The sequence below is a fragment of the Micropterus dolomieu genome, linkage group LG07 (assembly GCF_021292245.1).
Source record: "Micropterus dolomieu isolate WLL.071019.BEF.003 ecotype Adirondacks linkage group LG07, ASM2129224v1, whole genome shotgun sequence".
NCBI classification, from domain to species: Eukaryota; Metazoa; Chordata; class Actinopteri; order Centrarchiformes; family Centrarchidae; genus Micropterus; species Micropterus dolomieu.
Window position 1 is genome coordinate 9,578,556 of NC_060156.1, and position 15,678 is coordinate 9,594,233.

Sequence of the window (15,678 nt, forward strand, 5' to 3'; positions counted from 1 at the left end):
TGGAACAAAGTGCCAAAGATTCTTCAAATGTGATGAAAATCAGACCAGCGGCGATGACAATGACATCGGAAGGGATGCTTTAAATTGGGTTAAATCAAAACAAAAATGTGATATTACATGTCTTTGAATGGATCAAAAGTTTCTACATGAATGTTAACCACTCATCACACAGCCACTTTGTGGCTCATTGTCACTACAATCCAGCACTTGTAAAGAAAATATTTTTTGATTTGAAGACCGCGATGGATTTGTTTTAAAATACATACTGAATGTATTTCAGGTCATTTTATCTGGGTGACAGTGTGCATCGCAAGGTTTCAAAGGAGTCACTGTTCTAGCAGCTCAGCAGTATATGTGTGAAAACCACTTCCTCTTAGTGTTGTCTGAGCTGCAACCCGCCAACAGGCTCGCAATCATCTGTAAAGATACTGGTACACGGTTTTCTCATCATGAGCTGGTCTGTGGATGACTCCATCAGTACTAACAAAATGGTTTGGAGATATGATGGTTGTGAGCAGTGGAGCTATTGATCTGCTTATTAACACATAGTCATTTTAATGTCTGAATTTTAGTTGATGATAGCTTGAAATGTCAGTAGTGTTAATAAAATACACCTTTGAGTTAGGCCTGAACAACATGGATGGAGAGAAAAGCAACGGCAAATGTAAAAAAAAATATATCTTTAAATTACTGGTATTTGTATTCCAGTAATTTAATGCACTTTCACTAGCCATTTGTTTTGGGTTTCTGCACTAACTACCTCTCTCTATAAAAAAACTTACACAATTAATCTGTAACACTATTTTGCCTTGAAAGGTTTGCTTGAAGGTTTGTCTTTTGGAATAAACATGTGCTATATAAGGCTTTCTGCATGTAATAAGTAAATTGTGTTTCTGTCATGTCACCCATAATCTTAACTTGGCACAATTCCGAGTTCAACATTTTTCACTGGTCCCAGCCAGCCAGAACACTTCCTAGTAACAGTCTGGCCTGTAAATCAGTCTGGTTGTAGCTAAAATATCCTTCAGCAATCAAATTCACTAACAGACACTTGGGATGCTTTGCAGGGGAAGGTGTTGGAGATGTTTATCTTAAGCTTTAAAATTATTGTAATACTAGGACATGTCACAATGAAATTAAGAGTTAGTGGGCTGTCATTGTTGTGACTTTTTATGTCTTAATTATGGTAGGCCTACCCTGCAGGTCAGAACTATTTCACTTTTATTAAACGACTTAACGTGAAATTCTGCGATTGCTATTTAAATATATATATATTTTAAATGGGAATGGTGGGTTGCCATGTCATCCAGAGCAGATGAATTGGCAAGGGAGTGAACTTGTGTTGTTTGTCTCTTAACTGTAAGTCTGAAGCATCGATACACTGTCTGAAAAAGGAGCATTTCCACTTTTTTAACTGCAGGACTTCCAACAACACCTGAAGGCATCAAACGCAGCCACTGGGGTTGAATAACAGGACAGAGTGAAACCACCACTGTGTGTGTGTGTGTGCGCGCGCGCGCAGGAGGAGGAGGAGGAGCCCGCGCTCCTCCGCTGTGATAACAGGCTGCTGCCTCTGCTCTGTTATCTTCCGTTCCCCGCCGGCCGATCTGCGGACCTCCTCCGGACCTGTACTAGGATTTATTTAATTCTTATGAAACTTCAATAATAGCCTAGGCGCTCCTCCCATGGTGTCCCCGGGAGACTCCCCGGCCTCTACTCGACTTTACGGAAACTATCGGCGACCGTTTTGGGGACTTGAAAATCATGGAAACGTGGTTTCTGAATCACGTCCTCGGTTTGTCTCTGTCGGTCCTCCTGCTGGGTCTGCCGGGGGCCCTCGGGGCAGGGACCCCCAGTAACAACAGTACGGATCCGGTAACGGCAGTATTTGATTATTCAACAGCCAAAGATAAACTCCGTAACCTGGAAAACAATGCGACTTCAACTTCATACTCCAGCGAGAGTTTGTCACCATCACAGAGGAACAGCCTGCTCACACGCGCTGCTGAGACACACACTCCTACTGCTGGAAACTTTGGTAAAATCACTCTCACTAAGGCCTGCAATGGCAAGTGTAATTGTTTAGACAAAATGTTCTGTTTGCCGAGTTTACCACACTTCTCCCGGATGAGAATTTCGCCCCCCTGCAGAGGAAATGCTTTATAAATGTCTACATTTGATTTCCACCTCGTTAAAGCTATATGAGATATAGCTGGAGGACACAATAGAAATCCAGCAGCAAAGCTCATTTGATAACATAACAACTGGAGATATCTCAACTGTTTGTGAGGGTTAGAAATCATCTATTAATTACAGCTTTAGATGTCCAAAGTGAAGATTTCCTGCTGTGAAGAGCATAACTGAATTATCAATGAAAAAGCTAAAAGAAATGAAATTTCTTATGCTTCTCTGCCAAATTGAATTGAACTTATATGCATCCAAGGTGCCCTGTCATGAAGCAAGTGCACTGCTGTTTTTGGTTTGTTTGCTTTAGTGTAGTTCTGTGACTAACAATTATTTTCATTATAGATTTGTGTTCAACCAGAATATTCACATTTGAAAAACTGAAACCAGTACATTTTTGTCATTTCTCCTTAGAAAAATGAATTTAATGGTCAATCGATTAATGCAAATTTAGTTTCTGTCAGTCAACAGAATCGATTCGTATAAACAGTGTTTTTAAGGCAATTTAGTTAACATCTTAAGTTAGTTTTAGAAATGTGCTTCACCACTCATGAATGCATCACTCCGGTGATCTAATCTCAAATCTGATCAGCATCCTCACTATTTTTGGCACCTTTGCTAATTTCCTGTCAGAACTTGAGCTGAGGTGCTGCTGCCACCACAAGTCCTGACATTTGTTCATTCTTTCCGGTTGTTGATAAGGTGTGTGGCGTTAGAGCATCTTCTCACCTGTGCAGCATGTGGAATAACCATTACGCCTTTTTGTTTCCCCATAACGAAATATTACTGAGCAGTCATAATCAAGAATATGCATTTGAAGTGTATGAGGCTGAGGAAAACCACATCTGAACCACACACCTATAGAGCTTTGAATGCAAGAATGGGATCTCTGGCCTAGTTATGTTTACAAGGCCGAATGTCAGCCATCATGCCATAAGAAGAAAACCTTTGTCGTTTGTGGTAGACATTGTCACGTGTGCGGCTGGTAGATTCAGGAAAGCATGTCTCGAAACATTCCTACACAATTGTGACTCTGAAAGCAATGAAAACAAAAAGAATCAAGGGCTTGAATTGCTAAATGTGTCATTTTCAGAGAGCCAAACAGAGGGTTTAGAGCTTCTGCGCTGGGGGAAAAAATACTTTTGAACCTAAACTCCAGCCAGAGTTAAGTAAGAGAGATTTAAGTTCTGAAGGTAGGGGTGAAGAATTTTCAGAAGTTATTTCTGAATACCAGAATGCATAATACAAACACTTGGAAGCATGATTCAAAAAAAGATGCCATAGAACATCCAATAATGTCTGGAACCTTTACCTCATGAACAGAGCACGAGCTTTATTACAGTTTTGCTTCTCAAACCTGCACAACTTCCTCTAAATCTAAACTTAATATAGTTCCAGTTAAAATGCATTCATGTACTCCTCTTGTTTGTTGTATTACCATAATGTTACCATTATTACTACTGTAGTCATTATTGTACTGTACTGTATGTACTACTAATGTGACTAATGTGTGTTTTCCAGTTGGTCACAATACAGTAAACCAAACAGCGTATAGTATGCAATGTTAAATTACTTACTGTGATCGTGAAAAGTCACTAAATCTACAGCAATAAGAAACAGCAGTGACTTGACATAGCAGTTTTTTAAGAAAACTTGACTATAACTCTACACTCCTCTTTGGAGATTATGATTTATTTTTATCAACAGCTGTTGCATTTGACCCCAAAGTGAACCTGTGATGTAGTGTATTTATACACAAAACGTAATAAACCATGTACACAAAATTGGCAAAGATCTGTGCACCCTACTTCTTACAAGTGTAACAGCAATGTCAGTGATAACTTAAGTTGCACATCATTTAGATGTTTGTCCAGTGAGATTTTCGCTTGTTTTCAGTCATGCTTGATTCATTCAGACTGGGAGCTGCCCAGTACAATTCTAGGAAACAATGTGAGGGCCAAATGCTTTGCTCAAAGGCTCAAAGGCAAAAAGCAGTTGCTGCTAAGAAATGATAAAGTGGAAATGATTCATTTTTATCACAGTGATTTCACTCAAATTCACACTTCCTGACCTGAACAGGGCCTTCAAGGTGAGGTCAGCTCAAAATTTGATCACTGAGTATGGCAAATGTCTACGGCAACAAATGAGCCGTTTGCTGTTAGTTGGCAATAAAATATCATTCCATCGCCCATGCCCATTAATACGCTAAATTTAGTTCATTTGGCTATATTAATATGAAAACTGCAAGTGTAGCAGATGCGAAAAAACAACGCTGACAACCGTGTTAACAGTTGAAAGCTGAGAGATAAACAGCAGAGAATGTGGGAGCGTCCGCCACTTGTTGCCAACACCACGTTCCAGTCTAAGTTTTGTTGCCCAGACTGGATCCAGAGAGAAAACAAGAGAGACACATGCAGAGGAAGTAAGAGAGAAAAATAGAGTCCAGTGGCCCAGTTCTCCTCAGACTCCCAGTGGACGGGCTGTTCTGCAGTTGAACTCTCTACTCCATCGGGTTTGGATGGTGGTGGCTGGTTGCTGTGTGTTGGCTGTCCGGATGCTGCCCAGCACTGACGCTCATCCTCAGAGTGCTGTTGTTCCAGTCATGGGCCTCTGGAGACCGGCCACATAACAAGCTTTCAGACAGCACAAGCATAAGTGATAGGCAGAGAAGAAACCTTCAGGTCAGAGAAAGACCTCATGTTGGTTGCTCTTTATGTAATTTAATGCTGCACTCGTCAATATTTTTATGTAAACAACAGATTATATGACTTTTTAAAGTGAAATAGGTCCTTAGTAGTGATGAACCCACAGATAATTATCACCTCCGCAGTTCTCCTCAGCTCTATGGTGCGTTTTAGAGTCTTTCAGCTTATTGTTTTGGTTTTATGGCCTGCAGCTTTACCCAACTTCCATTTGGCCAAAAAAATCTTAAATCTTAAAGTAATGATTCACTGTCTTGATACTGACAAAACAGCTTTATTTAAAACTTTTTCTGGGGCGTTCCAGAGGCATCTGAACCCAACATCTCTTCATTGATTTCATCTTTCCCTTTGTCATCCCCCTTGATCTCTATGCACGGTTCTTGTCCATCTCTATTACCAAATGGAAAAGGCAAACTGTAAAAAATATATACAAATGGGTGATAAATGAAAGGAAAAACGATGGAGTCAAGCCAACATGAGCCTCCAGAACACTTCAGTGCTCCTGGCCAAGTCTGTGGAATTCTGTTGGAGGGATGAACACCTCCACAAGCTAGTCCCTCATTTATATATACTACCTTTATTTAATCAGGTAATCTCATTGAGATAAAGAGAGACCTGTGTACAGGAGATTGAAAGAACAATAATATATAGCATCAGAGACAGTCACACACATCACTAATTAGATTTGAAGATTATACATAAGTTCAAATTATATCATATGGTGTTTGTGATGGTGGTGGAGAGCATTGTGATCTGGTGACTGTTCTCATACTCACCAAACCGTTCAGAGACGCCTAGGCCATAGAAACATCTGCATTTGATATGTTTCTCCACTCTTTTATTCAGGTTTTTCCTTTAATTTGTAGCCCGTCTGTATTATGTAGAACAACAATCCCTGTTGTGTAGCTGCGTTCTTTTTTGACACTCTTGATAACGTTTGGGCGTTATTTTATGACTTAACAAAAATTTTGAGCCAGGCTAAAAAAAACTCTCCACAGACACTTAACACGCCCAGACCCATGGTGACAGTTTTCTGCCAGTGCCTTGTGCTCGCTCAGCTTTAGGAAGGAAATGGCTGATTCCCAGTGGAGACAGCCACCGCCATATTTAGGACCTCAAGCCTTTGTTAGAGTAAATGAGCCCGGCTGCCAATTGTTCTCCACCCAAAATCGTTGCCTCTCCAGCAAGCAACAGCAATTCTGACTGCATCTTCCCCTTTTTTCTGCAGTCTTTGCAGGCCTGACACAGTCTGGTGAGCCCCCTCTGGTGGCCACAGCTGGCAGTGAGCTACAATATGTACAGTTTGTAATTTCCCAGAAGCTGAGAAAGCTAGAGAGAAACACCCAGATCGTGAATATTATTTAGAAGGTAGTACATAGATGCTTATAAAATACATGAGGGATTGATAACTTGATAATGTTACTTCCTTTTTTCTTTTTCCACAGACACTGAGCAGACACAAACCTTCACAGAAACAAGCAGCGGGTCACTAGAGGACATAAGCCTATCTACTGAACCACTCGCCTCCACCTTTGTTGTAGCCACTACTGAGTCCAGCAGCAGCCAGAACTGGAAAGATTTTACTAACACGGACCAGGTACCAGACGCTTCCCCTGCTGTGTCCTGGGAGGCTGGTTCCTGGATATTGATAGAGAAGGCCGGACTTCCCCAGGACAGTCCAGGCACCACCCTCCGACTTGGAGATGTCTCAGCCTTGATGTCCAATACAGCCGTCCACACCGACAGCACCTACACTTCCACCACCAGCCGAGCTGGGGAGAGGACCCTGCTATCTGTCACCTCCTCTTCCAGCAACAGCACCTCCTCTGCCTTCACAGAGGACTCCAACTCTCATCAGCCCCCCTCTACCTGGGGTATTTCTGCTAGTGCTACAGAGACTGAGGACTACACCCACAGCGCGCCATCCTCCAGGACTGACAGCAGGGACACAACAGACCAGCACATGACCCAGTCCTTCAAGGGGACGTTTTCAGAAACGGGGAGCCCGGGGGGGCCCAGAGGAACCCAAGGCTTAATCGGAGAGTTTAATGCCACCCAGTATCAAGACAGCTCAACATCAGAGGAGACCTCTGACTCGACTCCACCTCTTAGAGTGACAGAGCCCAGTACTGGCCAATCTGAAATGTCCTTTTCCTTCACACCTCCTGTCACCTCACCTGCAGACGTTCCTACAAACATCTCAGGGACAGACCAGGGGTCCGGCTCTAGTGTTGGAAGCTCCACTGAGTCCTCCACTGGAGCCCACAGCTCCAGCACTCAGAACCAGGAGGGCACTGAGGGGGTTTCGTCCCAGACCAGGGAGGGAAACGTGACCTTGGTTCTGACCACAGCACCCCCTACAGTCACCAGTAGTACATCTGAACTGGATGACTCTCTGACAGGCACTCCAGTGCTGATTACTAAGGTCTTCCTCACCACCACACCTGTCACTGTTACAGAAAGGTTAGTTATATTGTGTTTTTAAAATTTGTGCTTAATTAATGATTAAATAAATACAATGCTAACACTTTAACCTTCATTATGTTGAGTGATCGATAACACTGTCATGTCAGTCCTGACATTAGCCATCGTTGTCTGTAAGAGACTTGACTGATTTATTTTCTCTTTAACAGATCACAGATAACAGAGGAAGACACTTTCAAAGCCACTGCCTCAGCCACCACCACCACCAGCACCCCCACCACCACCACTACCATACTTCCTCCAACAGTAACCTCATCCCCCAGGTTCAGTAGCACCACTAGCAGCTCTACTCCAGGGTCACCTACCGATGCCACCATCCCGTACACTCCACCCTCCACCACAGCCTCCACACAGGTCCTGCAGACCAGCACAGCCCATCCAACTCACCGTGTGTCCACCAGCCAAACTCAGGAGCCCTCAACCGAGATGGCTAACCCCACAAACATCACCACCGTGCAGATAGAAACAAGCACAGGTACTCTGGGAATCACCAGGGCTCATGGTCAGCGCATCATCACCACCCACACCCACAGCACCCCAACCAAGAGTACAGAGGCTCTGCAAACCACTGGGAAACAGACAGAGAGAGGAACTACAGAGCTGGTGGTGACGACATCATCCACCAAGGCACCACCACCGCCACCAAGTCAGTAGTTAACACTCTCTCTTCATTTTAAGTGACAACCCTAAAACATTCAGTTTTCACAGCTGTGGTAACTATTGCTGTTCATGCTAACTAATACTTCTTTTACTTACTATAACCAACTGTATTTGTAAAAAAACAGAGCTCGTATTTTGAATACAATCATACATTCCAAAATAATGCCATGCAAAACTATGTCATTTCTACTTACATATATATTTTTAAATCCCTTCCTTAGGCTATCATAAAGTATAAACTAATGGTTTAATGGATTAGTAGTAATGCCACTGTATTTAACTATTTTTAAAGGTTCAATTTCTTGCGTTTTATGGTAAAATGCCTCCTCCTTTCTGAAACCCAGGAGACCCCTGTGTGTCAAACCCTTGTATGAACGGAGGGATGTGTTTGAGCTCTGAAGGGCATCGATTCACCTGCCACTGTCAGCAGGCATGGACAGGACGGACCTGTAACCAGGGTGAGCCTCTCTTCTCTCCTTCCTGAAAGTTTTATAACAACACTGTCAACATGCAAGTCCTTTTAAATTGTTGTGTTTCAGCGTACCCAAGCATGACATTTCCGGACAAGTATAATATAAAATATTTTTTTCCACATAGCGCTGAGGGCTAGGATTTTTATTCAGGTTTCTGGATTCAGTGAAGGCTCTTTAAAATATATTATTGTAAAAAAAAAAAAAAAAAACCTTTATGTGTCCAGATATGAATGAGTGTGAGAGCGATCCCTGCCCAGTTGGGTCCAGGTGTGTAAACACTCGAGGATCCTTCAGTTGTGAATGTCCGCTCGGCTTCGACCTGGAGGACGGACGCACTTGCACCAGAGGTAAAACTCTTTGTAATATATAACAACTGTAAAGCAATAATGCAATCACAGATGATACATGAAATAGACAAATATAAATTACATCAAAAAAATGTGTTCCCAATCCATAGCAAAGACGTTTCTGGGAACTTTCAGTGTTAACAGGCAGCCACATGACACGGTTGTCCTCAAGAGTGCCACCCTGCAAGAGATCCAGAGAGAGATCATTCAGCTGGTGAGAAGCGGTCCACATCGTTGCATCGTCTCTGCTAGTTTCTGACAAAATCTCTGTTAGGCGTATATGAATTAATATCTAAAACATGCTCTCTTCCCGTCTTCACCTCAGCTCAATGCTTCGTTGTCAGTCCTCCGAGGTTACAGCCGCTCCACGTTGAGCAAGAAGTAAGTTATTGTATCACTACACCATTCATTTTCTGTGGGGGATAATAATATTTATTTACCCCCTTGATACAACAGCCTTCATTAGAGTAAATCTAGCATTTTCTGAGAATTTGTTCATTGAACGTGGACATTTTGTCTCTGTAGACCTCTGTATCGACCTCTGCTCTCTTCCCCTGCAGAGAAGAAGACGGGGTTCATATCTCAGCTGTCAACATGTTTTCCATATACACTGATGTGACAAGTGCTGAGGTCTACAACAGCATCCAGATGTATCTCAGCAACTGCAGCTCCTCACTGGCACACTGCCGGATGGTCCTGCACCACCAGCTCACGTATCACAGTAAATATAATAACCAGAATTCATAATGAACATCATTGCGTTCAATGCAGTTCTTCTCTGGCCTACTTCAACTGTGATTGAAGGCAGACAACCAAAAGTAGCTGTGAATATGTTTGCAGCCACTAGAGGGCACATTTTATCTGTTAACAGCTCCCTCATGAAAGGTACCATGATACTATTTTGGACAATATCACACAGTTACATCATCACTCAAAAACTTCATCATCCAGCTGCTATAGTTCACAATCTCACACTGCATGGAATCCTACCATAACACCAAAGAACAAGAGTGTAATACCATAAAATACTACAATAAGATCACTATGAGCACACAAATACAATAGCAATTTTACGGTTGTTGTTGTCGATAGATAGTCTTCCCCCTTGAGATGTTTCTGATATCTTGGACTATACTCGTGTGATCCAAGTCGTGATCAGATTCCTGTTTTGATGTACTCATGACTAATAGTGTCCACTCTGTGTCCCAGTGGAAAGTCTTTGTGTGGCCCAGAAGACTCAGTGTGATACAGAACGCTCCACCTGCACAGACAACAGTGGCACAGCCTCCTGTCAGTGCCTTCAAGGATACTACAAACACAACCCTGACGACCTCTCCTGCCTAAGTGAGCTGAGTGTGTGTGTGTGTGTGTTCGTCTCACTACTTACTGTGAGTGCATGTGGTTTTACAAGTGACTACAATAATGAGGAATAGTAAATATAAAAGCAAACCATAGATGGATCTGATTAAAACTTGAAAATGTTCCTCTATGGTTTACACCTTACAATACAAAATAATGACAAAAATGTTGATTCTTCTAGATTTTAAGAAAATAGTTTAAATTAAAGACATGGAAATTTAGCTAAACAATATATGCTCTGGAATTTCCTTATATCAATAACTGTGTAACTGGATGTTTTCTGAACAAAACTCCCTGTTTCAGATTGTGGGGATGGCTACAAGCTGGAAAACGGCACTTGTGTTCCGTAAGTTCATTTATTTTTTCCCCTTACAGTATGAATCCAATTGCACTGAAAGATGTAAGACCACATTCTCACTGCAGAGTCTGTTTCTACTTTTCAGGTGCATGTTTGGATTTGGAGGATTCAACTGTGGAAATTGTAAGTGGCCAAATGTAATTACTCAGTTTCAATAGAAGATATTTTTATGAACTTGAGCCACAAATTTGTGATCTTTACATACGTTTTTACTGTTATACAGTTTACAAGCTGATTGCAGTCGTGGTGTCACCTGCAGGGGGTGCTCTGCTCCTCATTCTCATCATCGCTCTCATTGTCACCTGCTGCAAGTAAGCCTGCTGTTAACTTTGATTTTGTTGCAGTAATCTGTCTCGCTCTACTGTATTATCTAAGTTAAATTATCCTAGACTATATAAAAAGTGCAATTACCTGTTAGTCGAATATTTAAATAGTAACTTAAAGGTCCAGTGTGTAATATTTCTGAGGATTTATTGATAAAAATGCAATAGAAGATCCATAACTATGTTGTGTAAACCGTTATGTTTTTATTACCTTAGAATGAGCCATTTATAGCTATACCCACCTTCCATGGACGTTGCGTTGTCATGTTTCTACAGTAGCTGAAAATGGACAAACAAAACATGTTTCATTACATTGACGCTTTTATCCAAAGCGACTTACAATTGCAATACATGTCAGAGGTCGCACGCCTCTGGAGCAACGAGGGGTTAAGTGTCTTGCTCAGGGACACGATGGTGGGTGGGTCACAGGGGGATTGAACCCCGGTCTCTCACATCAAAGGCAGGTGTCTTATCCATTTCGCCATCACCACGTCAGTGCGGTCATCTTGTTCTACTTCTGGTAGAATTCAGGCAGTGCAGACGCTCATCACTATGTTGAATATGTATGTTAAAAGAAGAAATACATTGTTTGTTTGTTTTTTTTTAACCTTTATTTTACCAGGAACGAAATCCATTGAGATCTTTAATCTCTTTTACAAGGATGTCCTGGCCAAGATGTGAAACAGCACACAGTGCAAGGTGCAAACAAGGCATTACATGTACAGCAACATTATTCATAAAAGTAACAGTATTATTAAATTATTTACAACAAAGTATCACATAAAAAGACATAAAAGCGTGACATCATAATTTGACTAAATGTCACAGGTGCAAGATGTGTTTAAAACCTCTGACAGTTTTAGTTTAAAACTGGATACAGGAATAAGAGACTCCAACTTCAACTTGAGCTGCAGATCATTCCAAGACCATGGGCCAAAATAGGACAGACTCATTTTTCCTGACTCTGTACGCACAAAGGGCACTTTAAACCGCAGCCAGCTACTGGCCCTGAGACTGTGTATGTTCTGGAGGGCAATAAATTTACAGTAGATATATGATGGCAATTTTCCTAAAATGGCTTTGTATATGGAAATATACCAATGCTTCATCCTTCGAATATTGAGTGAAGTAAATCCAGCCAGGGTATATAAAGTACAATGGTGAGTCCTATAGGGTGAACCTGTTATATACCTCAAAGCAGCATGGTAAATGGGGTCCAGTTTAGCTAAGGAAGTGGGACAAGCAAATCTATAGATGGTGTCTCCGTAGTCCAGCTGTGATAAAAACAAAGTAGTTGTAATGTACTGCGGGGGTCAGCAAATAGGTTTTGTATAGGATTAGATGGTGGGTGAGAATATGAGACATAATATTGACATGCTTTGACAGAGTTTGGATAGCTCAGTTGGTAAAGTACAGAACTCACACTCTGAGGGTTTAGTGTTTGATCCCACCCTGGGACAACTTTTCTTCCCTCCGCTTTTCAACAAATGGATTCTGCAGCGACTGTTTCTGAGTATGTGCTGCAGTGTTTGTGTTTCGGTGTTTGATGCTTTATCATTTCTCTGTATCTCCAGGAAGAGAACATTTAGGGGAATCACGTTTTCTGATGGCTTTTTTTAGAGGTGTGTCAAGCAGGCTACAGACTCTTGTAATATTGTTCAGAATTAAAAAAAAAAAAAGTAAAAGCTCAGTTCAACTCCAAACAAGCTTTTCGAGCTTTTATTTTGCAGGCAAAACCACTAAAGTGGAAGTAATTATGTGAGTAGCTGTTGCTGCCATGACTGAGATCTATTTCAGCACTGCTATCAAAGTATTTATTTGTTATATTTTTTGCCACTATCAAAGCACCATAATCTGACCCTGGAACAGATATTATTGCTGTTGGGCAGTTTTGGTGAGGGCCTATAATCACAGAGAGAATTAACATGTTTCCCTTGTCAGTGTTTGTATAAACTTCTATTATCTTCTATCTATTATGTGGTTTATAATGGACTGTGGTGCAGAAACAGTGACAATGTTACACACTCTTGGCTTGGCTTACATTTTTCATGTAATTTGTCAGTGGCCAAGTCGTATAGTTTTATTGAATTATATAATTTATTAATATATTTACCTAAAGAAACCTAGTTTCTTGACTGGCTACTCTCTGCTGTCTCGGAAGAGACACCTTTTGTGCTGTGAGAGCCACCGTAGCTGTCCTACCCTTTTTGAAAGGGTAGGGGGCAGTAGTAGACTGGAAAGTTGGTGGCAATTCACAACCCTCACCACTAAATGGCAATAAATCTTACACACTGAACCTCTGAGTGTAGATGAAAGTTCATCCACAGTCCCTCTCTTTCAGTGGCTTGGTGAAGTGAATAGTTTCGGTGAACTGTGGCAAAAGTTTAACCTTTTTCAACTGTTTGCTCTCCAAGAAGAGACAAGAATGACATCAACAAGATCATCTTCAAGAGTGGAGACCTCCAGATGTCCCCCTATGCAGATTTCCCCAAAAATAACCGCATATCCACGGAGTGGGGCAGGGAGACCATAGAGATGCAAGAGAACGGCAGCACCAAGAACCTGCTTCAGATGACTGACATTTACTACTCTGTAAGGAGACGTACAATACAGCTTTCATTTTGTCTCCCGAACCTTCATTCGTCTTCATTGTTTGACTTAAGGCTTTGTTTTGTGTGTTTGGATACAATTCACTATATCAGACAAGAAGAAACTGTTAATTAAAAACACTTATACATATTCTCTCTTCCTGTGCCGTTTCCCTCAGCCTGCATTGCGCAACTCAGATCTGGAGAGAAATGGATTATACCCATTCCCGGGCCTGCCGGGTTCTCGCCACTCATGCATCTACCCGGCCCAGTGGAACCCCTCCTTCATCAATGATGATTCACGAAGAAGAGACTACTTCTAGCTGCCCCACCTTGAACATACACTCACACACACACATACATACACACACATACACAGAAACGTACCATCTCTTATACAGACAATTGAAAGTGTCATGATGGTTTTGGAGAGCCCATTTGAACATCTGCATTGAGGGCTGTGTGCAAATTATGTAAATGTGGGTATGTGTGTGTGTGTGTATGTGTCTGCAAAGTATGGAACATTTTTACAAGTAACACGTTTCCTGGGAGTGTTCTTGTATGACCATTTCAGTGTTTGTTTTTTTAATACTTACATACTCACATACCGCATTGCTGCTGTGGTTTTAGACTGTTTAATGTGTTTTTCTTGCCTTCCAGGCAGCCACTGATTTTCATTTACCTCACTGTTTGACGGAAAACAATTTACACACACTTGAAAAGTGCTCGAAGTAGTTGATCTATGACAGTAAATATCATGTCTGCCTTTCCTGTTGTCAGGGTTATGTTGTTGCTGCCCGGGTAATGCAGCGCAGATTAGCTTGAGAAATCTGCACTGCATTAATGCACAATGGTAAATGGAAGTAGATACGATGTTCACTCACTGTGCTCACAGAAATGATTGTGAATTTTTGCCCGCCAGGAATGCTGGAAAAACACATTTGAATGAAATTTAAATAATGGCAGTAATGTAAAATGTATGTGGTGTGTAGCAAATAGACTAGGACATGCAAAAACATTGATATGGTGCTTTAAGTGCTGACATATGAATATGTGCGTGCCACTGCTGTGATTTGAAAAGAATCAGTTTCTTCTTAGATAATAGTCTGAGAATAATAACAAACCACTGAAGGATGCACACCAAGCTCAATTTTATGCCAGTAGAAACTGAGGAATGACTTTGAATCCTGATGCGAACGTCTCTGTATGTGCAAGTCCTTGACATGTAGCATAATGGACATCTCATACATACACACTGACAGACGTAAGAGGGATAAACCTGTGGCTTTTAAGTGTGTGTGTTTGTGTATGTGTGTGTGTGTATGAGAGAGAGAGTGTGTGCCTTAAGTATTGGTGTTCGTGAGGTGTGTGCATGTGTGTGAGGAATAATTCTCTGTATACCAGAAGAACTGTCGATGTGTGTGTAAACATGTATAGTTTCTGACGTGAAGTATTATTTTTATGTGACTATTTTCTTTCTTTGTCTTTATGTGGTCGGTTGATTCTGGCGTTGTAGTCAGACGTGCTTATTTAAATAAAAAAATGTACACAAACTCCCTATAAAATTAGTTTTCAAATTCTCAAAGTTTTTTTGTTATTGACACAGTTTGTATTATTTAACTGTTTGAGCTTGAGTTTATAAAGTTAAACATATTGCAGAAATGGTATTGCATCATTTAGCACCACATAAAAAACAAGAATGAAACTATTTCATAACTAGAACAAGGGTGCTTAATGAGTGAGTTTATTCTTGACCCTGGAAACAGTAGTTTGCCAAAAATAAAGTTAGATAGAGTTAGATAACCCATGCTTTGCTCAATAGTCATGGAGATTACTCTGTTCTCATCAAAAGTATGAAATGGTGATAACATGGTGCCACCACCTACTGTAAGTTATCATTTAAGACATTATTAAAACATGGATCATATTAATCTTAAGATTTTATTTTGTAAAACTATATAGTCACTTTAAAATTAAATGAAACTGCAATGAAGTTTGGAGCACAGGGTAAGATGGTTAAAGCCTCCATAGCTGATTTTTCAATAATCAAGTGGAGGTGAATTCTAGGAATTAATATATTTTCATATTTTTTTCATAGTATTACTACTAACATACCAATGTATGCCATGATATAGCTGGATATCAGTGTGGTATTTTCTGTTGAGTTAAGTACTAGAACAATAGTTGATATAAAAGGGCA

General features: G+C 41.0%; 1 protein-coding gene across 1 annotated transcript; it reads left to right on the forward strand.

Annotated features, from left to right (window-relative positions):
• The first annotated feature begins 1,584 nt into the window (after positions 1–1,584).
• Positions 1,585–15,043, forward strand: heg1 (heart development protein with EGF-like domains 1). Its single transcript, XM_046054013.1, has 14 exons — positions 1,585–2,038; positions 6,332–7,349; positions 7,520–8,016; positions 8,375–8,488; positions 8,728–8,850; positions 8,961–9,064; positions 9,176–9,231; positions 9,411–9,571; positions 10,060–10,194; positions 10,513–10,555; positions 10,653–10,690; positions 10,791–10,878; positions 13,305–13,482; positions 13,658–15,043. The coding sequence occupies exons 1-14, from the start codon at positions 1,765–1,767 to the stop codon at positions 13,799–13,801; spliced, it is 2,973 nt and encodes a 990-aa protein (XP_045909969.1). The 5' UTR covers positions 1,585–1,764; the 3' UTR covers positions 13,802–15,043.
• Positions 15,044–15,678: the final 635 nt, after the last annotated feature.